Source organism: Girardinichthys multiradiatus, chromosome 23 (genome assembly GCF_021462225.1).
Source record: "Girardinichthys multiradiatus isolate DD_20200921_A chromosome 23, DD_fGirMul_XY1, whole genome shotgun sequence".
NCBI lineage: Eukaryota > Metazoa > Chordata > Actinopteri > Cyprinodontiformes > Goodeidae > Girardinichthys > Girardinichthys multiradiatus.
The window spans coordinates 26747663-26769961 of record NC_061815.1 but is presented as its reverse complement, the minus strand read 5'-3'; the positions used below and the strand labels follow the sequence as shown (position 1 = coordinate 26769961).

General features: G+C 40.1%; 1 protein-coding gene across 50 annotated transcripts in view; it reads right to left on the bottom strand.

Annotated features, from left to right (window-relative positions):
- Nucleotides 1-18513: 18513 nt before the first annotated feature.
- LOC124860211 (protocadherin gamma-C5-like) overlaps nucleotides 18514-22299 on the bottom strand; it is a 295710-nt gene continuing 291924 nt past the window's right edge. For 48 of the 50 annotated variants that reach the window (XM_047353279.1, XM_047353290.1, XM_047353295.1 and 45 more), the window contains one exon: nucleotides 18514-21083. In XM_047353279.1, coding sequence (XP_047209235.1) covers nucleotides 20800-21083 — 284 coding nt within the window. In that variant the 3' untranslated portion in view covers nucleotides 18514-20799. The remainder of the gene's footprint in view (nucleotides 21084-22299) is intronic. The other 2 variants (XM_047353273.1, XM_047353280.1) reach the window with 1 other exon arrangement.

Here is a 22299-nt window from a genome sequence, read left to right as displayed (position 1 = left end):
GGCAAACTTCAGTATGGTCTTTGTGTTTTTTTTTTTTTTAAGAAAATAAATGTTTGCGGTCTGCTCTCAGGATAGACTTGTTTCTACAACCAGAACTCTGCATGTCCACAGTTGCTTTGAATGCCCTCCACTTGTAGAGTATTTTCTGTACAGGGGAATGGCAAAATATTTTGAAACCTCTTTAAATCCCTTACCAGACTCATAAGCTGCTACAGTCTTCGTTTTCAAGGCCTGGAACAGCACTTTCAGTCTTACTATGGAGTTATCTCTCACTTCAACAGTCAGGAGCTAAAAGTCTGATTTAAATCGGGCAACCTAATCAAAATACAGAGTAATGATTCTCAAAGCAAGTGATAGAGACATGTTTGCTTTCAGTCATTTTAAGTGGGAATAACTGTGGGGGCTGTACTAATTAATTCCTAACCCAAAATGGCATTATTTAATGCAGTTTCTGTAACATTTCAAAAGGTATTTTCATCAGATTTTATTTATGACTTTTCAGTTTCATCCAAATTATTAAAATCCATATGTCCAAATATCCTAACTTTTTCCCATGCCTGTGAGTCAAACTGGAAGGTCTTACTGGGGAAACAAGACAAATATAGACAACAGGTGTCAGATGGGACTGGGACAAACAATCTATGATTTGATTAAAAATCTTTTTTTTTTTTTTTTTGCAGTTTTTTATGTACCAAATGTTGTAATTTAGCACAGTTTTCAGATTGAGTGATTGGATCTATATAGATGTCTCATTACTATGAGTTTCAGGTGCTCCTGATTCCCAGACTCCATCATGACATTCTGAGGAGCTAGCGGAGAGATTTGTATGCATGTGTCAGTCTGTGTGTGTGTTCATGCTGTTAAATGTGTGAAGGGGATCTACGAGAGAAAAGAGCTCACAACAAAAGAAAAGAGGGCAGTATAATTGGCTTTGGCAGTGCCAGACGACACAATGACAAGGCATTGATAGAAGAATGAACTCCAGGGAGCAGGGGACCAATGGAGGAACAGGAGGCTGTTTTTCACAGCCTCTGATTGGCTGAAAAGGGAGGCTGTCGGTCTCCAGGTAGTAAAGTGAATCTCGGAGCATATCTGCTGGCCCTCCTGAAAGAGGCATGGAGGGAGTGCTGAAATAGATGTAACCTTAGCTGTGGGGACACTAAAACAATTAATTTACATACACAGAACATGTGATCTTTTATGTTCTGCGTCATCTCTTCTAGCTCCTCATTCCTAGTAGACAAAACTCCCATCAGCCACAGATTTCTCTTCTACATGTTTGCATTTCTTTGGCTGGCATTAGCATCACCATGCCAGGGCTCTGAAATAAATGTTTCGTTTATCTTTAACTTGGCTGTAAACCCTGCGTTCCTCTTTCTCTCTCCGTCTCTGTTTCAAAGAACTGCCTAGTTTAAATTGGACGTCTTTCAGCATTCCCCCTGCTTGAGGGGAGAAATATACACCAGTGTGGCATTTAAACTCCTACAACAGGCTTTTGCTGACTACTAATGAAGCTAAAAAAAGATGTTTTAGTGCATTGTTTATATGCATCATTGTATGTCTATCCTAACCCTCTACACATCTAAAGGAATCCTACTTAATGTAGAAAAGTATCTATTGTTGCATAAAGAGTCTTTGCCAAGCTAGAACATCATATTTTTCTTTAAAAAAGTAATCAAGAATAATTCTAGGTTTCCTTTTAGTACAGCTGTCAAACTTAGAGTGATACATCTGTTGAGCTGCTGCACCCTTAGCTCTCAGCAGTAATGACTTCATGGGATTCTTTCTACATGAAATTAGTTGTATATAAAATAAAATCATTGGCATCCTCCCAAACATGATTAGATCATCCTCAGTAAAAGAGGCACCATTGGTGGTAACTGTAGAAACACATCTGTGTTTGGATTCAGTTGAGCTTTTTTAGTCATCAAAAATATTAGCTTCATCTAAACCCTCAACTTTTATGTTAGACCCAAACCCAACTAAATTATTTTAAGGAAGTGTTCCCTTTGACTGCTAGCCCCATTTTAGATATGCCTAATTTATCTAGTAAATGGATATGTATCACAGGGTTTTAAGGTTGAAGCTGAGCTATTTCTAGTTATGCTGCTATAGGCTTAGGCTGCTGGATGACATATTAACCCATTTACCTCACTCTGTTACATTCTCCTACTACTCTCCAAGTTTGTGTTGTGTAATTACATTAACTTTAAACTTTATATTCTTTCTGTTTTTTCTTTTCATAGAAGCTACATCTAACCTTGCATTCCCTTAGCTTTGATACATTCCTGTAGAGGGGCATCAGCTGAGCTACTGCTGCCAAAAACTTCTTGTTCTCTTTTTTATAGATGATGCACTTGACCCTGTCTTTTTGTGTTTAACCCTGTTTCTCACATAGACATAGCTACTAGCTGAGCTTTTACTTTGACAAAGTGTATGTGCCCTCTTCTATCCTATAGACTTGAAAATTAGCTCAGAAGTGACGTGTTTCTCTCCTAGGGTAAGCCACTAAAGGAGCTACTGCTGCCGCTAACCCTCTGCTTTTTCCTTTAACACAGAAAGTACTCCTGGATCGGTGCTTCTGTATTGTTTATTTTTGTGTATGTCCTGTCTTCTGAACCCCCCAGGCGATCTTGACAGATGGCTGCTTACTGAGCCAGGTCTTACTGGAAATTGTTTACTTGTTAAAGTGGATTTTCCCCCTATGCTGTCACTACTTGCATGCTAAGTGTGAGGGATTGCTGCAAAGTTATCTCAATGCAACCAACCATCTACTGCTGCTACATTCTCGTTCAGGAGAAAGGATTGCTGCAAGTCATTGACTCAATTCACAATTTAAATAATAAATTGAATTTGACTGCATTGTTTGAGAACTACGATCAAATTGGAATGTATGTAATCAACTTTGAATCAGTCTGAATGATTGGATTAAAATCACTTGTTTTCTGTAAAGTTCCAGGAGACAATATTTGTTGTGAATAACACTATATAAATAAAATTATTAAATAGAATTATGTATATTTAAATATGAACAGGTTTGCTGGCCCTGTTTGCATCATTTTAAACCTCCCTCAAAGTGAGTAAATTCATGCCACTTCATCCTAATTTGCATCTCCCTTTTTCATTTAGTCATTCTGTGTCCATTATAAACATTATTATGATTTTAACATGATCAGATTACTCGGTTGTTTGTGAAACACCCTCCATGTGACACACAATTAACAAATAATTAACATGGGCCAAGGAGTGTCAACCGATTGGCTGTGCCATCACACCGGTGAATGACATCTCCATCATCACAAGGTGACCAGTTGTCTCCCTGAAGCACCAGGATTCAGAAACAAAAACAATCTCTGAAACTCATGCAGGAATCTGTTATCCTCAATTTATTTATCTGTGTAGAACTGCTTCGATTATTCCCATAAATATAAACATTTTCTCTCATTGTGTGCCCCTTTTAAGAATCTTCTGCTTGTCATTTGACATTCATTTCTTTGTGCTTCATTTTTCTGAAATGATATTTCTGCTGAGAGAACATTCAGCCCATCCTGTATGTCAGCACAAACCTCTGCAACTGCCATGTTGGGAGGAGGCCTTTGATGTGAGTATGTGCACAGTAATATGTGCCTCAGATCTGAAGACCATACAAAAGGAAGCAAAGCATTAAGCCCCATTAGAGTGCAGATGTCAGTTTTTTAAAGGAAGTTCTGTATTTTCTGAAGGAGACCACCCAGATGTTTTCAGGACAAACGTTGGGACAATCGATTACCTTCAACCAAGTGAGGTTAAAGAACCGAAGCTAGTTTTTGGACCAAGTGAGAACATCCGTGTGGAATATTAGGTGTTACTTTATCACTTTCATTTCATTTTTATGTTGGACTGGTTGTGTACTTTTCATCATAAATAATAAAAACTGATATGCTCCAAATATCTATTTGTCCGTCAGTCATTTTCTACTGCTTATTCCATAGTGGGTCATGGGGAAGCTGGTGCCTATCTCCAGCAGTCTATGGGCAAGAGGCAGGGTACACCCTGGAGAGGTCGCCAGTCCATCGCAGGGCAACACACAAACAACCATGCACACACTCATTCATACACCTAAGAGCTATTTAGAGTGATCAATTAACCTAACAGGCATGTCTTTGGACTGTGGGAGGAAGCCAGAGTACCTGATGAGAACCCACGCATGCACGGGGAGAACATGCAAACTCCATGCAGAAAGTCCCCCGGCTGGGAATCGAACCCAGGACCTTCTTACTGCAAGGCAACAGTGCTACCAACTGCGCCACCATGCAGCCATATCTGTTTGTATGTATTGACATTTAAGTGTGAACATAAATGTTTAATGCAACTTATCTCATCCACTGTTGCCGGCTCAAATGTTTTTCTTTTTTGTCTTTTAAATAATCTGAGGTTGATCTTTTACTTTAAATCAGCCCACAGGGAACCTTTTTATTTCCTTATTTAGAAATAATTATTTGTGATGATGAATCAATATTTTGCCAATGTCTTTTTTTACTGCCTGCTTGCTGTATCCTGGGACCTATCATGTCAACCATTAAAATAACCACTGAGGATTTTATAAGTTTGCCATTTGGACGCATGGAGCTCAAAATAATTTGCATTACTGTGCTTCATTGTCAGGTATATGTATGTATCTTGTTTCTATAGATAGTGTTTTACAGTGTCTTGCTGTAGCATTGAACCACTTTTAAATTGCTTATGAACAGCGCCTCCCAAAACTATTTATAAGCATTTAGAACTTTTTCAAATTTTGTCAAGTTACTTCCAAACGTTAGTGTTTATTGGAAGTGTATGTGAAAGTCAAAACACAAAATAACACCTACTTTTAAAGTGAAAGAAAAATGACATGGATATTAAAATGTAATGCAAATAAAAAATGAAAAGCCTGCCCTGCATATGTGCCATATTCTTTGGACTGAACATTACACGGAGATGTTCAATGCTTGAAAATTTGTTTAAAATTCTAACTTTGCTCTGCAACTGTATCCTTGACTGGTCTGTTCCTTGCTTTTCATAATGCTGTTTGTTCACTAATGTTCTCTGGGAAACCTCGGAGGCCTTCACAGAACAGCTGGATTTACACTTAGATTAGATGTTTTGTTTATGCATTTGGCAGATGCTTTTATCCTAAGCAACTTACAAATGAGGATATAAGAATGAAGTTAATATCAAAACTAAAGAAAAGGCTGCTTAGAATCCTGGCTCTGTCAGAGGTGACCGTGCAGAAGTAGAGTGCAATGATCTATGGGAGTGCAGGATTCGATGGTGCAGTAGAGGGAGTATGGTAGATTACTGGTGGACTACATTTACTAATTGGATTCCTTCGAAGAGCAACAGAGTTTTGTTCAGTAACAGAACTAAAGGATTGAATACAAATGTATTACACTTTTTTAAGCTGAAACATACCTTGAAGTTTGTGGTTTTAATGTGACATAATATGGGAAAAAGGTGTAAAGGTTTGGTCTTTCAGTTCCTCTAGCAATGCTTCGTCTCTCTGTTTATTACTGATTTTTATTACCGTCTATGAGATGAAATTTCTAACAGAAAATAAATTGATGTATGCATTGTGACGAGAGACCCATCAAAATTATATCAGATTGTATTTTCAGCTTTTGTCCTTTAAAACGTTGCTTTACTTTATTGTTCCTTGTTGACGCAGTCATTGTACGGGCAGGAAAACTGGACACAAGGGAAGAACCACCTCCCTTTAAACAGCACTGCACTTGTCATAGACTCGGAATGATGATCAGTGAAGATCTCATATCCACAGATTTCTTTTACATATGTTAACATTCCTCCATTATCTTTCCTGTATTTTGCCTATCATGCCATCTATTATTTTCTCTCTGGTTAAATAAATGGAGATAAGTAGCTATTCTCTCTGCAGTCAGTCGAATGATGAAACTATGAGAAATATCACATGCAATTTTTATTTTACCTCCAGCGTGTCTTGATAGCAATATAATTTCGGTTGCTCTCCCGCTGAATACCCCTCAACACCAACAATTTGTTTTTTTTCTTTTTACATCTTCCATGATATCTTGCAACATTTTCGTAGATCCTTTCTTCAATGGAGGTTTTAATCACCCCCAGGAGTGGTGAAAAACACGAGCAAGAACTAGGGGAGAGGGGAGGATCTATCAGCCTTGCAGGCTGTGTTGAAGGCTGATGCAAACAGAATATCAATAAGCACCAGAGGTTACAGAGCCACTTTAATGCACACAGTTCTACCTTTCTGCTGCCCTCTGATTTTCTCAAATTCACACAGGCAGTCAGTGATTCCTACAAAGCCCTTACATGTGTAGCAAACAAATAGTGTGAACATAAGTTTCTTGTTTACTGCTGAACTAGTATAGTAAATGCAACAAAGATGACACATAACTTAGTCTTCTATAGCAGGCGATAACCGTTGAGGATACTTACTGAGTTGTTAATCATCCTGGCAGTGTGTTAATATAATGGTGTTGTGTAGATGTAATTCTTTAAAACCAACATTCAAACCATCCACCTACTTCTTGTTTTATATTTAGCACTTAGTGACTGAACTACAGAAAGAGTGCAGACGTTGTGCAGCTGAAATTGTATGGTTTATGCAGAAATAAAAAAAAAAAAAAACAGTTGTAGATTTTGTAGTAGATATGCTTTTCCCTTCAAGGTCCAAACACCACAGCACTCCTCTGTCCTGATTTTAAGCACATTTAGTTTTAGGGCTGAGAAGCTGACACAGTACAATAAAAAACCCCTGATGGGACAAAGTTTAGATGATGCTTAAATTCATGTGGAAACCGCCTGAGGATGTTGTGTCTCCTCTAGCAGTCAGGCTGTAGTCACAAGAGTCTGAGCCCCAGACCCGTATCAAGAGATCTTTCATTTACTGTATGTTTTGTTTGCATGTCATGTCACATGGTACACTGTGCTACTGAGGGTTACATTTTAATTACACTGTGGTAACGATGATGAAAAGGTTTTGAGTTCATTCACAATATTTGTATGTGTGTGTGTGAGTGAGTGAGGTTGTCTACCCTCCCTCTTGCACCCTATATGTCCACATCCATCAGTGGAGGTCAGGAAGATGTCAGCCAATTGACCTACATCAGCAGAGCTTGCAGCAGTCTGATTTCCTCTGGTTGCAGTGAATTTCTGGGTGTGGTGTATCTGTGTTGCAGACACAACTTAGGAATGTCTGCATCTAAAGAGGGCTACCATTTAGAGATAACTGCATCTACGTTGGCATTTAGGGGTCAAAACAAAAATCCTAATCCTAAAAGATGTACATGGATTTTTTACTGTCTGCTCGAATTCATGTAATTACAAGAACATTTGCTCATCCTTTCAAATAGCATATTTTTATAATTTTAATGTTATTCTTCAAGTAAAGTGAAAATGAATAATTGAGAATAATCCAGTGGTCCATAATGACAGGATTTCTGACTCTGTTAACTTTGTGCTGAATCATCTCATATAATGTGCAGCTAATATTAGAGTATTATTCTGATAATAGCTAATGGTAAGATGGAGCACGAGGTGGACAGGCTGATTTGGGCCTCATCTGCAGCATTGCAGGCACCGCTTTGGGCTGTTGCAGGAAAGTCAGAGCTCAGGGACAAATAAAAGCTCTCGATTTACTGGTGTGTAAACATTCAGATCCTCATCTATGGTCATAAGATTTGGATAATAGCTTAAAGGAAGCAATCCCAGATCTAAGCAGCTGAAAGGAGCCTCTTCTATAGGATCAGCATTATAGATGGGGTCAGGAGCTTTATCAAGAGAGGAAAGCTTGGCATAGAACCACTGTGAAGCACCACATCTAAAATGAGTCAGTTAGGGGGATTTGGCTATCTGATCAACATTCCTCCCACTGCCTTTGGAGATTTTCGGGCCACGTTAAACTGGGAGGAGATCACGGGTCAGACCAAGAACTCTATATTCTACAAATCTTTTGTCCTGGGGATTCCTTGAATTACCCAGATTGAATTGCAAAGTAAACCTGGGAAGAGGTATATTGGGGTTCCGTTCCTGGAGATTTCTTTGTAGTTCTTAGGACTACTCATTAGATAAATATCAATGGGGTCACACAGGGTTTCAACTGTAACTCTCCTCTAATGAACTCTGTATCAGCTGATCAGAAAGCTGCAGTTGCTAACCCTCTAATGCAGTAATTAAAAACAAAAGAAAAAATCTGATTATTTCTGAAGACAAAATGAAGCTAAATAAATCCACTTGCTTTTTTGGCATCAGGCAACCTACTGAGAGTGAAGGAAGAGTCCTCTAAAAAGCCAAAGACAATGCCAAGCACCTGGAGGAAATGATGACATCACTCCTTTGCTTTGTTGCCATGGTTACACTCACCTGCTGCTGTCAAACATCAGAATGAGCACCTGCCTTCCTTGTTACCATTTTCCCTGCGTTCTCTGCTCTTATATTTTTTCCATGTGTTTTGGGTTTCCAGTTGTCCCCCCCAATCACATTTATTCAAGTGGATTTCTCTTTTTCCATTTCTTCCATCAGATTTTTCTCATATGCAAGTGTTCCATAAAATTTTTAAAAGGCTCCACTGGGTTTCCTGTTAAAATGGAAGCACAGGTGGCGGCAGAGGAAAGAGAGCGATTAAAAACAAAGACAAACACATTCATACGACTAGAACTGACCCACATTAAACAGCACATGCACAGATTACTGCAGCTGAAAAGGGTGGGCGGTCTTTAACAAAGAGTAATAAAAACTGGGCAGCAATGCTCAGTCAGGCAGGATATATGACAAATCAGAGGTGATGACAAGAAAAGATCAGACCTGAGACCAACAGCTGAAGTGAGATATGCAGGCAGTTCCAGCTGGAGGTGTTCTCACTCTGAGTCACAACTTTGTGCTGGTAACACAAAGGACAGATGGGTCAAGAACTTCATTTAATTTTTTTTTCCTCAGAAAGGAAAGGTGTAGAGAAGCTACACCTTGGCATAAAGACGAACATGAATGCTGCATTCTGGTCTATTTGTTCAGACACTCAGGGAGGGTGAGGGGTAAACGAGACATGCTACAAGTCTATGTGTAGCTGCATTATAGACAGCAGCTTACAGCTTCTCCGCATAGCTGCTACTTTATACGTGTTGGGTGGGTGAGACAGGGGCAGGGAGTGCAGAGGAGAAACAAAGAGGCGACACAGAGGAGGAGAGGGCGAAGACAAATAACCAGAAGACATGGAGTCCTCTTATCTCCTGGTGATCTACTCTCTGTTATGCCAACATCTCTCGTCTTCTTGCGACCTGTTTCCAGGGAGGTATCCGTTGCCCCTCCCTGTGCTACCCAGCAGAGGCAAGAAAGGAGGGAGAGGAGGCATGGAAATGGATGGCGGAGGTTGCCATGGAAACTGAGTCTTTCGCCAGCGGACTTCATCTGCTGTTGCATGATGTGGTGCCGCGGCACGGAGCAGGAACATGAATATTTGATCTTTATAGACACAGACAGACAAGTGGCACAAACTAACGTCCACTGGCCTCTCGGATGCGAATGCAGCGAAGTCACTGAAGTAGCAGAAGAAGGGGAGGGAGAGATGGAGAGATGGAAGGGAGGAATGTAAAGGTGGGGTCAGCAAGACAGGCTGTCAGACCATATTTTAATCTAGAGCAGGAGTCTGTTATCTGGATTAACAGGAGAGAGGCAAGGGAGTGGATGCAGGACAAGATAATAAGAGGGGATAAACTAAAAGAATTTTATGAAGCCACTGAGATTTATGCACTGACAAAAATGCAGAGTAAAGAAAGCAAGAAGGGAGGAAGAGAACAAAGAGACTGAGAGGTGGAGGGAGGGGCAATGTACCAAAAGAATAGCAAACTAGGGCACTGGAGCTGCTTTTTCCACTCATATCCCTTTTTGTTTTCTTTTAAACCATTCTGCAGTGTTTTTTAATTCATCGTCTTGGAGGGTTGCTTTCCCTGCATGGTAAAAACACAAATGCAAACATCAGGAGTCATGATTCAAGCAGGTGTCTGTTTAACACTGCAAACATATTTGAGATAGTTGTGTGCAATTTGACTGCACTGCATCGAAAAGCAGAGAAAGTTTACTGATTTATATCTCTGATCTGGTTTCAGAAAGATGTCATCAAACTCTTAAAACCTATGATGACTGCCAGGCTGACCTTTTTATCAGCAGTTTTTTGTGGTTTGTCTATGCATTCTCGTCTGGTCCGTCTTGCTTTTGAGTTTTCCATAGTTTCAGACTGCACTGCTCCTGATGATGGCTTTAACACCTGTCCCAGAGGTCCTAGCATTCAGCAGAGTCCCTTGTGTCTCATTTGCACTGCTGATTTTCAAATCAGAACATGAGCTGTAGCCCCTGAAATATTCCCACGTTCCCCTCAATTCAGATCCAGATTATTATCCCCCAGTGATTAAAAAATATGTAAGTTTCTCATGGCTTCCGATTGTGTGTCTGACTACTGAGAGTCGTTTTTACTGAGGATTTATGGTGTGGTTGGAAATCAGCTCATTGCACAGATGTTTGAAATTTCTGTCTGCAGCCTCATATGCAAACTGACCCTGAAAAAATCTACCTGCCTTCATTTAATCAAATGTAATCTAGGACCTCGGCACATGCACCACCCTTTCCATGTAGCCACACAATGAGGTTAAATATAGTTTCAGTATTATGGACGGGGCCCTGGGTGCTTTTACTTACCAAAAAAGAAAAAAATATTGCAGGCCTACAAACAAACAGCCAGTTCACTTCCTGTTTAAGCAAACAAAATAAAAGTTGGTTGGTTTTATGTACTCACAAATCCTTCTGAATCTAGATGGGATGTGGAAGGAATGATGGTAGCATCTTTAGCTGGGGTAAAATGAGCAGGCAGGTGAGGGGCAATGGTGAAACTAGCCTCAAGATCCCACACCCTGTCTAATGTGGGAAGCTAAACTGGTTGGCGAACACCAGTCTGTCCCACCAGTGTGTCCAAAGGTTACTTCCTGGGCCACTTTATACATTAACAGTTATCTTAATTCTCCTAAATTCTTTTACAGAGCTAATTTATTTCTCATACCTACTGTTAGCATAAACATCCAATGCACTGTAACATCAGGTGCTCACACACTGAAAATTCATGCTACATTGCACTAGTATGCTAAACGCGATTAGCATTTTTAGCACACTAGTTCTGAACCGGTATAAAACGTACACACGCAAAAGGTTTTACCTTCTACGTGCTTGTCAAAGTACGCTGCTTGTTAGCATGTCTGCATTAACCACAGTATTGGACTAAATTACCTTCTAATCTTCACTTTAGGTGCGCTCCTGGCTCCTCTCCGTCACTCCAGGCCAATCTCTTCTAGTTGGTCAAAAGACAACAGTACACTTTGGGTACATCCAGCAAAAAAACAACAACCCCGAAACAGAACCAGATGGACACTTAAAACCTGGTGTGAACTGGCTTTGCTACACCGTGTACATCTGAAACAAACCTGTGTAACATTCAAGGAAATTACGTAAAACTGACCTTGACGTCTTAATCCGCAGCTCTGTAATAATTATGTACTTCTTTTTCAAATATAAATTCACGTCTTGTGAATTGGCGCTATATAAATAAACTGAATTGAACTGAACTGAATTCTAGTGCAGCTTAAAGATCTATTATCTGGCGAGACACAAAGAATATTTTATGGTTGTGGGTTCTATCTGTAATGGACAACAGGACTGTAGGAGTAACCCTGAGGCTATTTATAAAAGGTAATAGCCAAGACTTCTTCAAAGTACTTACACTGATTCAGTTTTTACAGCAACAAATCTCATATTTCCTAAAGGTTAATAGTGGATATCAGTCAATGTCATATTTTTAGACAGATGCCTCTGCTTTGCTCCACCAAAAACCGTTACAAGAATTCAAATCAAGATATACTAATTCTTTTATTTCAGGACTCCATAATGACCAATGGCAATTATGTGTTTATTTATTCTTCAATTACACTTTTTAAATCAATAAATTATTATTTAATTTCAGCTGACAAATCACATAGGTTTGGACAATTTAAATAGTAATTAGCCACATTTAAGAAACATCCTGGCAGGTCTTTCACTTGTATAGTGCTTTATAAAGCCAGAGGACTCCAAAGCTCTTTACAATCACCCATTCATCCACCCGTTCACTCACTAACAGTGGTAGGTTGCATTGTAGCCACAGCTTCCCTTGACCAAACTGACAGAAGTGGGGCTGCTATACAATCGGCGCCACCGGGACCTCTGACGACAATCAGCAGGCAAGGTGGGTGAAGTGTATTGCCCAAGGACACAACTACTGAGACAGATGGAGCCGGGGTTCAAACTGGAAACCCACAGGTTACAGGATGAACCCCTACCACCTGGGCCACCGTTGCCCCTAATCTGCAAAAAAGTAATCATTGTATATAAGAGATATAATTTAAGTGTGTTGCTTTAATATATATCTTGGTTGTTGTAAAAAAGAACAACCAATAGTTTACCAACTGCAGGAATAGATAGATTTTAATTTCAGGTCAGTTAGAAGAAGCCAGGTTGATTAAATATGTATTAGGTGACCTGTCCCTACTTCTTTCTCTGTCTTTACCAGTGGTTCATGTATCTGTAGTATAACTCTCAATATATTAAATAAACCAATCAACCAATCCTTTTGTCATTTTTTGATGGACTGATGTGTCATTCTTTAAACTCCATTTTAGCGCATAGGAGTAAAACTTATTTTATTACAATGCGATTTATTTTTATGGAGCAGATGAAGTTTTTAAACCAGCAATACCTTGTTTTGAATTTTTTTGTAGTTTCTGTCAAACAAACAGTTTATGCAAGTAAGTATCCTTAGAACGAACACATTTGTATGCCTAAAGGTGGACTCCCAGTCTGAGTTTGCACTTCTTCTTCTTTCTGATACCAGTGTAGGGTGTATTGGCTCAGAGCTGAGGGAAGGGGAGGAAAAATGGAGAGCTGCTTGATGCTGCAAGCTTCTTAGCATGAAATATCCAGGCAACAGCTGCACCATTTCCACAGCAACACCTGTCAGCAAGGCGTGGAGCTGTCGACATGCCTCTGTGTCAGCGCCCGCATGTCTGAGGGGCCTCGCTTTTACAGACCTTTGGGAACACGCACACACACCAACACATTAACACACAGTTTCTTTCTCAGCTAAATCCCTGGTATGTACAGCATCTATAGGTTGCATCTAAGACATGATGCTGACTTGTTCACATAAACACATTTCGCTGTAGTTTAAGGCTTCTTTGTCACACATTTCATTTTATCACAGCCTTCCCCTAATTCCCAAACCACGGAAATCTGGAATTTTCCGTAACTATGACAACGGCAGCGGTGGAGGCAGTGGATTAGATGCCAAGCACGCTGCTGTGGGGGGTGTGGCAGCTTCATTTGTGTGAGAGCTGGGAGCCGTTTATCTGGGGGTGTATGATTTGTGTCATGGATTGGGGTTTATACTGCAATGTTGTTTCTTATATGTGTGTTTGAGGGTTCAATAGAAGCAAGGTGGAGGTCAGGGATGTCCTCAGGCCAGATGGATATTTTTGATCTGCTAAAAACACAAACATTGCTTTATAGTGTTGGTACAAGTGAGCTTTTTTGATGATTCTTTGAACAGTTCACTTTTTTTTTACTGCCACAAATGGTTGCTTTGACCCTCGATTGGCTGTAGCTCCCCTCTCCTCTTGCTACTTGTCTTTGAAGAAGTTAACCCCATCTCTGTAGTTGTTCAAATTCACCTCTTTCTTTATCCCTCAGCTTGTCATTCCTTGATTCATTCCTATCTCCCCAAACCCCTCTCCCTTCCCCCTGTCTGACTTCCATCCTCCCAGCTGAGAAAACAGGCGCAGAGAGCTCTTGGCAAAGGAGATGAGGCGAGAGGCAAGGAGAGAAGGGTCTTTTCATATTAAGAGACCAAAAAAAGGGTTTTCAGCTTTCAAAGGGCGCATTGTGCTCTTGGTCCACATTGCTACAGCCCCATCTCTGTGATTTAACTGAACCAGCACCCAGCACATTACTGTGTCTCCCTAAATCAGGATAGTGTTAGCCGTAGCAACATTCAGGCTCCAGTGCTTCAATGATCTTTCTCTCTCTCCACCATGGCCTCCACTGCTTCTCTGGTCTCCTTATTATCTGAGTCTGATGGGTACATTCCTCTCAGCTGAAATGATAAATGAAAACAGATTTTTTTGGAAACGGTGCTAGAAGCTTTGTGACTTCAGAGTTTGAAGAGTCCTGGAAAGGATACAAGCTTGAGGACTGCATGTTTTCATCCTTAATCAGAGCAGGATATTTGATGCTTAATTCTGTGCAGGATTGTCGGGGAGTATTTTTAGAGTTTACATTCCTCTCTCTTCCCGTAATTTGATTTTTTTATAAGGAACGTCTTTCGAAAGAACAGCGTATTCCTTGAAACTGCACTGGCAAAAATCACATTCCCTTGACATATTAAATCTTTATAGAGGGTGTCATTTGGATTTAGCTGCTGAAGTTGACCAGTGCCATATATAAAGCTGGTCTTTGCATTTCTAGCTGTGCATATTCACAGAGCAGTGCTCTGTCCTCCAACATGTGGTGACCCAGAGACAGCTGCAAGATGAAAGGAAGGAGGGGAGGAAATGGAGGGAGGCAGGGGGTGATCAGGGAAGGAAGGAGAGAGGAAACCATTGGAGGAGGATGGAGAAGGGGGGGAGGGTTCTTTCCTTTTGATTCATCTCCGCAGGGTTAAAAACATAAGAAAAACACGCGGGAAACTCGTTTCCTTTCCCGCCATTAGCAGCCAAAAACGTCACATCCTGATTTTTTTCCTACAACTTACCCTGTTTTGCCTCCTGACAATACAGGACATAATGACATAATGTTTACTCAGTCCAAACTGAGACACTGAAAAGGAAACTCTTAGTTTTGCTTTAGTGTTATTAAACATCAGTAAAAAAAAACAAAAAACTAAACATTTAACACAGCTTTTATGAAAATTTGCTCCCCTTTTTTTCTCTTCCAACGTTTTGTGACTCATGTCAGTGTGAGTATGAGTATGAATTTCTGCATATTCACATTTTTAAGGAAATGTAGATGTGTACTTTGGGTGTTTTGTATCCAGAGTCTCTGACTAACAGTTTTGCACACATGCAGTTTATAGTCAACTATCTCCACATAATCCAACCTTCATGTTAATGTTTTTATATTTTACCCTGAAAAGCGTGAACTCTTCTTCTTGTGTAAGTATTTTGACGAAGATAAGTACAAATTATTATATATTTGATTTATAAATTGTTTTCTCCTTTTTATCGTGATGTGTCTGACTATTTGTGACTCTTATGACTCCAGAGTGTGTCTGAGTGTGTACACAATTATAAAGGAAGAGAAGATCTCTGTTATTCAGCTTTGTGTCCAGTCACTCTGGCTAACATTGAAACAGTCAGGTCATTGTCCACATCAAGTCTACAGCCTCCTTTCTGTGCTATATTGTGGTATACATCACTGGTGTGTGAGCCTTTCACTCTGTTGTGTACAGTATATCGGTCTGTGTCTAATGAACAGGAATGTGCTTAATTAAGTGAGCTATGGTGGCGGGGCACAAAGGGGGCAACACCAGAACAATCTCCTCATTCTGCTGGGTCTCCTCCAGGGGAAATGGGTGGCACATGGGGACACCAGAAGCCTCTGTGAGTCACAGGATGACAAGCATCAGCTGACAAAGTAACTCTAACTCCTAATAATCCATGCATTATTCTCCCATACGAATACTTCTTTAGTTTCCTTTGATTGTTTCCCAGATTTAGATCAGCGCCGTACTACGGATCTTCAGTGAATCAATGGGAGACAATCCCACGCTGCACTATTGCCTCTGACTCATTCAACTTGAGCCTGTGTGTGGGGAGGTGCTCCTCCATGCTTCCTGCATATGTCTCCCTGGGTTGCCAGGTCTGACTAATGGATGACTATGTTTGCCTTCTTGTGGCTCCCTCGGCGGCCAGTGATGGCCACTTAGGGATCAGTAATGAAGATGTGTGGTAAAGAGGGAAATAAATCATGGAGAGCTAATGCGGACAGGTGCCATGGCAACCCTGTAACACATCTAGGGATGGGGGGGTGAGAGGAGTCAGCCATTTTGGGTAAGTGAGTCTGCAGTGACTGATGCTGAAAAGCTGCAGTGTAAATAACAGGCTTGAATTAAGAATGATTTAGCTTTAAAAGCTGAACCTTAAACAAGAAAAGAATATGTGAAGATTTATTTCTTAAGGCAGGCACAACACGTTTCACTGCTGTATACATATTTCATGTATTTCATGTATACATGAAACTCAGTCTAGAAAAATTACATAATTCAGAATTGACTTGGGTGTCATGGCTTATTTATGAACACTACAGGTCAATGCCATCCCTCCAGCTTCTTTGTCTTTTCTTTTCTTTTTCTTCCTCCAATATCTGCAGCAGCATGTTGGAGGCTGCTCCTTTTGTTATGTTCAGTGATCTCCCATTGGCTATTTGTAGGGACATGTGTTTTTTGGCACAAAGAGCCTCTTCAGACTACTACAATCTCTCGGGAAAAAAAGGTATGATAAACAACATTTCAGTCTGGTATAATGATCCAGAGAGTGAAACAGTAATGTTAGATATATTTTGACCACTGGTTTGTCACTGTTGATGTATCCCTTGTTGCAGAAAATATTCTTTGCACAAATTCTCCACAATATACTCCTCTGACATTGGTTTTACTCTTAAATGAACCTCTAATCACCCAAATGACATAACTTATGTGTATTATCTAATTAAAGAGAAACTGTTCAGTGGGAAACTGAATTACTTTCTCTGCTGATTTTTGAAGTTTGGTTGCTGTCAAAGAAATAAACAGTCACTAATGTCCCAAAAGATAAGGAAAATAAAACATGAAAGTTTCAATTTGTTACCAACTCAATGAATTTAGGATCTGATCACCGAGCAAAACACAACTTGGTGGAAAACACTTTGGTGGGAGCACAATGCTCAGATGTTACCTGGTGTTGGTCACCACAGATTATGATTTATCTTAGAATAAATAATAATTTTTAATAGAATAAAAGCAAAAAATAAAATAAATAGGGATAATTAACATTAGAAAGCAAAAAAGAAATCCACGTAAAGACTACAGCTCCCAAAAAAAATCGCAGCTATTATAAGACATACATTTACTCATTCTTGTGCTTCCAGAAGCCTGAATAATACTTTGTATCCCTTAATGTTGTTACAGTTAAAGCTCATTTATTTATAATTCTGAGCCAAGGTAACAACACATGAATGTATACGTAAAAACCCTCGATAAGGATCAAAAGTAGGAACCTTGCTTAAGACAAACTTTGACTTCCATCTATCCTTCTTAGAAGTTTAATATTCTAAATGTATCTTTCTTTACTCCTTATAAGACCAATCCATCAGTCAATTAAGAACACACGTCCACAGAATCAATGTATTACATTTCTACCTAAAGAGGTGTCAAAGGACTGCTATGCTGAGAAGATGACAACTGGGGGTGTGGTTACATGAAGTAAATATAAAGTAACCATCAGTCACAATTGGCTTGCATCTCCATGCAAGATCTTGCCTTATTGGGTGAGTGGACGTAAAAGACTGTACAGAATCAATATAGTCCCCATAATCAAGCAGGGAAGTGAATATATAATGGTTTGTAGCTGTTTTTCTGTTAACTTCACATGACTTCACTACACAGAGAGGGCCGATGGACAGAGATCATGTAGTGAAATCCTGAAACAATAATCCTTCTCCTTTCTATAGGAACAGTGAAGATGGCTTGAGGATGGGTCTTCTGATTGGTCACCCAAAACATGCAACAAACGCAATGAGGAAATGGCTAAAGAAAAATCACAATAATGTAGGCAAGTGGTCTAGCTAGTTTTGGAAACCTATTGGAAACCTTTGTGGAAAGCTGAAGATTTGATTTGCAAAGCATTAGCTGCAAAGAAATGAAAAGGTTCAGGGAGTTTCTGTAAAGAGGAGGGGACCAAAATTCCTCCTTGGATGTGTGCAAACCTAGTGACCAAAAAAACCTCTTGCCAATAAAAGTTGTTCCACCAAGTGTCTAGACTTGTTTGATTGGGGATCAAGCAGGTTATTCACCCAAGACATGTCAGTTTTTTTCACTTTCATGTTTTTTATTTTTATTTATTTGATCATGTCTATTCTCTTCAAAACTGACACCAACACAACAATTAGCCATTAGTTTTTTGTTTTGTAAGTGAGCAAACTTACAAAACATATGGCACAGGCTATGGTAGGTTTTTTTGAACCCTCTAATTTTTGTTATGTTCTGTTTATCGTTCTGAAAGGCAAAAAAGCAGATGAAATAACTTTGTCAGACATTATACTCACAGAGTCACTTGTTGGCAAAGTTAAAGATTACGGCTGTTAAATGTCTCCCTGAGAAGGATTAATAAAAAACAAAATGTAATAGATCAAGCTGCAGTTATTGCGGACATATTTAAATTAAAACAAACGTGCATGTAATGTTTTTCAAATGATTTCTTTTATTTGAAATGTCAGTGTCCAAGAGAAAATAGAACAGAAATATAAATATTAGCATAAAAATAAGAGAGTAACACAGGGGTGTAACGTGGAGGGAGGGCAAAGCATTTTATAAGAAAGATAATACAGCAGGATAGAGTAGCATTAATTCAGCAGCGGACGGACTTACACATATATAATATTTATAATCATTTGTTCATATGGACAGAAAGAGAATGAGAGGCATTATTTCACAAATGCACAGGAGAAAAATCACTGCAAAAATAACATTAAGAGGTTACAGAAGGATAGAAACATTTCCATATTTTTTCTTTTTTTGTCTCATTTCTTTACAGGGTGATAAAAGGTAGTAAAGAGAAAAATAAACACAAAAATATGCGCAACACATACCACAAGTTAACTAGTCTACGTGTGTCACTTTGTTTTTACTCATCTAAAGTTATCTTTAAGTCATTTATTTACAATGAAGAGTTAGTTGGCTTCAATGGTGCTCAGTTACTACATTGCAACACAAACTGTTGAAGAACATCTCAAACCCTTTGTTTATTATTGATACATTTTTTTATGTTTTTTTTTTTTTTTTTTAAGCTGCGATTTTTATTTTTCTTGAAAAACAAAATGCAAACACATTCCAGTAGTAAGCCACGCCTTGTTGAGAGGGAACTGTTGGACGAGGTCCCTGCTGTACAAATACTTGGCTCATACCATCGACCGGACTCGTGTTTATTTACAGTGGGATAGGAGCCACACAGAATGAGGGGGGAGCGGATGCAGACAGGTGAGAGGCGGAGAGAATAGTGTTTGCCACTAATTTCAAAAATGGAGAAGATGCTCCAAAGGGTTTCTCCTCACCAACAGGTTTGACTGTGCTTGGCTCTGTCGACCTCTATCAGGGTCAGTGCATTGGAGAAAGTTAAAAAGGGTGGGCAGGCCAGCATTGGTTCCTCTGTACATTCAGTGGGTAGAGCCAAAGGTTGTATCCCACCCTTTTGTTGCCACCTCAATCGTTTTAGCTCTCACCAATCCCCCTTTTGCTCCCCTCTGACCCAGTCTGTGAGCTGCTCTCTTTTTCATGCAGTTTTATCCTGACAGACAGATGGACGGCAAAGCAAAGACTTCATATCTTGAACAAACTCATTTATGCTATTGAGTCAATATCTCCCAAAGGAAAAAAATAAAGAAAACACATCAAGAAATTTCTTCAGCACCTCAAGAAAGTGAAGGGAAAACTCTGTCAAGGCCGTAGAGGCTTACAAAGTGTCTAGAAACTCCTAAGCACTTAAGTTTACCACATCTACATGTTTTCCTAAAGATTGAAGTGATTACAACCCCAACATTGTCTCCTCTTCAGCATACGAACAGTGCATTTCTCTTAGTTTGGCTCAAATCGGGGGTGAGGCTGGGGTAGGGCAGCAGGACATGTCTGTAACCATCCTGAGGTTTTATACAGGAAGCCAGGATGACTTGTGAGTATGTGCCATACCTTCACTACAGTCCTATGCCAACTTCACCCCCTAACTGTGGGTGCATGCTCAGGTCATAGAAAATATCACAAGATTAAATTCTTATCTTTTTTTTCTTAAAACTATGATTACAAAAGCTATTCTCATTTTGTGTTAAGTAAACACTACATGTGCATTACATGGACCTGCGATTGGAGGGAGGAACATAAAGGATTCAGAATTTCCTCTTTGCTTTTGCAATGCATAGTTTGCAACTCTAAACTAGCATATGTGGTTTGAACCTTAATGAGCATGCAGAAGAGTCTGTAATACCTGTCAAACAGCAGCCTTATGCTTTACGGCTGACCCTACAGAGGAATATAATGAATGGCAACTAGCGAACTTTACAATAGCCGACTTTCCACCTTTGGGAAAGTGCACAATAAATCCAACATGAAAGACATTAACTTTTCATCTCTGAATACATCACTGTGTGTAGCCTTGTCATTCCAGCAAGGTTTGTTACACTGAATCTCTTTGTCCATTAGATTTTTTCGTTAAAAGAAAATAGGCGGGGGGAAAAAGACAACAGCAACCCCCCATACCCAGCAAAAATATCTACCCACAAAAATTACATGAACAATACTAGACCTTTAAGCACGACATGGGTTAGTAACACTAAAACCTCCAGCACATTTGGATTCTCGGAGGAAACCTTCAAAGAACCACCAATAGCGTCCATGTGACAGCAGATACCTAATGGTGGGGTATGGGGGGTTGGATTTCTCATCACTTCATCATGCCTCCACCTCCTATCCACCTACGTCTACTTCTTCTCCTTCTTGGTTGACTTCTTCTTGGAGGCGGGGGTCTGGGCAGCCTTTGGAGGTTCGGCCTGTGATGAGGCCTGAGGCGGAGGCAGCGCCTGCTGTGTGGCCTGCTGGGCCGTGGCCTGCTGCTGCTGGGGATTGGAGGTGAGGGTGGCCGTGCTGCCCGGTATGTACACGTTCTGGCGGTAGTCAGGCACATGCTGCAAGGTGAATTGGGGGCTGTAGCGGGTGCTCAAGCCCATGGTTCCAGGCCCGAGGGTGGCTGTCGCCTCACTCACTTCTAGGGAGAACAGAGAGAAGAATTTGGGGGATGATGGGGGGCAGAGAGAGAGAGGTGGAGAAGAAGGGTGGAACGTGTTAAAAGTGCTGGAAAGTTTTACAGCGACAGTGTTAAAACAGAAACAGTGAGACGAAAACATGCCCGAAAATAAGACCAATCGCTAGGCTAAATGAAGGTCCTGTGAGCAGAAATAAAAGCTGAACAGAATAGAAGGAGAAAAGGTGCAACAAAATAAGAAGCGTGCTTGTTTGTGTTAATACATCTGTACTGGGCATGCTCTGTGTCTTTAACCGCATGACGTGGCTGCTTTGCTCATAATTCTCCCAGAGCCCCTGCATTGCAGAGCCAGAAACACAAGTGCTCCATCCCCCATCCTGAAGCTTCTCTTACACTATATAAACACATATATGCACACAAGAAATTTCAGATTTTCTGTAAAGTCCTTTTCAAAGAGCAAAACAGGGTCTGAAAACAAAATCAGCCCCAGTTGATGCACGGAACAATAAGGTTAGGCAACGAGAGGAGATGACCTTCAGTGTTTATCACAGACACTGTTTACACTTTCCTCCCTGATAGCTCTAACTGTTCATTCTGTCCAACCTTGTGCTGACATTCATCTCAGACTTTCCTCCCTCGGCTTCGCTTTTCCTTCCAGGGGAACGATTCCACACAACATCACGGGTGGTCAAGACTGGGATGTGTTTTTGTCATGGGAGGAAATATAATTTAATAAAAATAACAATGGAAACAATGACTTTGGTCTGTTTGGTAATGGGCTTCGCTGACTTAGTCCCTCCATATTTGCAGATTGGTTTTCTTAGTCTGCTGTTAGCCAGTATAATTGTTTTTTTCTATGAGATATCAAACACTCGCCAGCTCCATGATGTGTCACTATGCATGCATGCCTATTTTTCTTTTGCCAGACCCCACAAAAGCACAATAGGAACAAGAAAAGGAATGATAACCATTCATACGTGTTCCTGTAGCTCTGCTTATGTTAAAACACCTCATGTGACGATTGTGTATAGTAAAAACGCATCTTGGTTGTGTTGTTAAATTCAACACAACAACTGTACTGCAGAAAGAAAAAAAACTGCAGGTAGTCATGTCCCCTTTCTGACTTTGGGTACTTATTAGCTCATGACCTCAACATGGAAACGTCAATGTGGACAGAGAGGGCTTTATCAATGAATGAATCTGGCTGGATGCAGTCTGA